This window comes from Fulmarus glacialis, unplaced genomic scaffold (assembly GCF_000690835.1).
Source record: "Fulmarus glacialis isolate BGI_N327 unplaced genomic scaffold, ASM69083v1 scaffold42166, whole genome shotgun sequence".
NCBI lineage: Eukaryota > Metazoa > Chordata > Aves > Procellariiformes > Procellariidae > Fulmarus > Fulmarus glacialis.
In genome coordinates, this window is record NW_009216996.1 from 12,980 (window position 1) to 15,438 (window position 2,459).

At 55.3% G+C, this 2,459-nt stretch overlaps 1 protein-coding gene across 1 annotated transcript in view; it reads right to left on the reverse strand.

Annotated features, from left to right (window-relative positions):
* Positions 1 to 1,879, reverse strand: part of LOC104078033 (zinc finger MYM-type protein 3-like) — a gene marked incomplete at its 5' end in the record, with an annotated part of 12,501 nt that extends 10,622 nt beyond the window's left edge. The window contains 4 exon segments of the mRNA XM_009579502.1: positions 1 to 135; positions 559 to 731; positions 1,312 to 1,462; positions 1,793 to 1,879. The exon segment at positions 1 to 135 is cut by the window's left edge and continues 18 nt beyond it. Coding sequence (XP_009577797.1) covers positions 1 to 135; positions 559 to 731; positions 1,312 to 1,462; positions 1,793 to 1,879 — 546 coding nt within the window.
* Between the last annotated feature and the right edge of the window lie 580 nt (positions 1,880 to 2,459).

Consider the following 2,459-nt stretch of genomic DNA (forward strand, 5'->3'; position numbering starts at 1 on the left):
GTCCAGGTTGGGCTGGTTCTGTTGATTGTAAAATCGCAGCAGACACTGCTGGTTGCAGAAGTGTTTGATTTGCCCCCGCCAGTGGATGGTTTCCAGCAGCTTCCCCTGACGCTTGCAGGCATGGCACCGAGCTGCCTAAAGCCCACATCAGCAGGAGAGAAACAACGAGTAACTAACCACACCCCCTCCGAGTGCAACACAACTCTCCAGTGAAAGGTGCACATAGCAAGGTGCTGTGAGCTTCCCCACAGCAGTGCCCTGCCAGTGCCAGCCGGGGACTCCAGCGGTGCGAACTTCTCACAGCAGCACTAGCCGCGGATCCAGCACTGTGAGCTTCCTCAGTGCAATGCTCTGGCAGGATCAGCTGGGGACTCCAGCTACGTGAGCTTCCCCGTAGCAGTGTCCCGTCATTGCTAGGCAGGACTCCAGCAGTGCCAGGTTCTCCGCAGCAGTGCCAGCCAGACTCCAGCAGTGCGAACTTCCTCAGTGCAATGCCCACTTATCTGGGTGCCGTGCCCACCACAGCACTTAGCACAAGCTGCCAGTGCCAATACTGACCTTGAAGTACCAGAGCAAGTATTTGCTTTTGCAGTCTTCACTACAGAAGTCCCAGGTGCTGCCCTCCAGCTGCTCGGTGACCGCCCGCTGGCAGGTCTGAGAACAGTAGGTGCAGGTGATGCAGCACAGGCCCAGGTTCTTGGTGAAATCCTGTTTGTAAAGAAGCACACACCCTGCGGAGAAACAATAGGAGTGAAACCTTCCCAGGATGAACTGGGGGCCTCCCTGACCCAACATGACCAGAATCCAGGTCTGCGGAGACAACAGAGCACACGCAACACACTGTAGGGAACAATCCAGCACTGGCCCCTAGGGCTGGGATAAGATGGGACCTCATGGGGACTTGCCATCTCTCACCTCCATGCTTCTAGGAAGAGTCTGACTCCAACCTCCTGTGTGCAGGAACCCAGCAGGCAGGGCAAGGCCAGGTCAGGCCAGCCCAGACGCAAGAGCGTAGAAGTGCATGATGACAGGAGGAGCGGAGCTGCCACCTGCTGTCTCCCCAGCCCCCAGAGAGAGAAAAGCTGTGAGAAAGCCCTCCCCAAGGACACAATGAACGGTAAAGATCTTGCCCTAGGGCCTGGCCGGACAGCAAGCCATCCCCACGACAGTCCTCCCTTCACTGCATGGCAAGGCTCTCACCCCAGGGCCTGGCTAAGACAGTCTCCCCTCTGTTCCTCTCCATGCTCTCTTCTCCTCCCCCAGCATGGGCTGGCATGGGGGCTCTGCCTCTCCCGTGCCTTCCCCAAGTACCTTCGCTGCAGAAGTTCTTCTCCACTCCAGAGAAGCGGATCTTCTCATGCAGCAGCTTCTCCTGCTTGCAGTGCTCACACTGAGACACCACCCCGCGCAGCCGCTTGAAGTCCTCGCAGCAGTCCTTGCAGCAGAACTGATACACCTTGTCCTGCCAAAGAGACCACCACCGGGTCAGCTAGGATGGCAGGAAGTCCCCACACTTCTTGGGGAAGTAAGAGCAAGACTACAGGGCTGAGCCAAGTCCCCAGCTCTCCTGGCACGGGGTTTGGCAGAAGTGGTCTCCTCCTGCCCTTCTGACATCCAGCTGAACATCAGGAACACAGCACTCAGTGCACGGTCTGCAGGCACGTCTCTGCAGCTAAGGGATTCAGAGCACTGGCATAGAAGGAGCTCTGCTTTGAGCAGGAAGAGGAAGGAGCCCTGCGGTCCTCACCAGGGTTGGCCTCCACCTCAACATCTCCCTGGGGAAAGTCCTCACCTGCCAGTCTAGGATCTCCGGCTTCCCGCTGAAAAGATTGTGGCAGTAATGGCAGTTGAGGTGGATCCCACCTTCCGGGCTGGTTCGCTGCAGGAGACAGAGACAGCTCATGGAGGTAGAGGCACACAGAGGGCAGTGAGCACCTGCTTCGCACTGCCACCACCTCCTGCCTCCTCCACCTTTCACAATAGTCTGTCTGCCTCTGCTCAGACCTGTGCTTGCTGCCACTGTCAGTGACTCACAGTCAGTCTGCCAGATTATGTCTCAAGCTCCTGGAGCACAGATTCTTGAGCAATTTCACTTTGCTTCCAGTGTACTGGGTCCAGTTCTTCTCAGGAAGGCAAGCTTTCAAGCTGCCACCCCTCTGGATTTGAAAAGAGTAAGAGACAGGGGCTCTGCTACCTCTTCTGAGAATTTCTCTAAAAGATCTTGAAGCACAGGTGCTTCTATTTTCAAGGTAATGCAACTTCAGAATTCAAGCAGCTGTTCTCATCCCACCTTCCCCTTCTAGATTAAACAGCCAAATGGCTGTTAGCACTTGGTGTCTTGTCCACAAGGACATATTTATTAATAAAGTCATCTTCCTGGTTTTCTTTCTGATAACCTCAGACAAGGTGCTCTGCGAGTGCCTCAGTACATGCATTTTTCAAGCCCAAATGTAATTTTT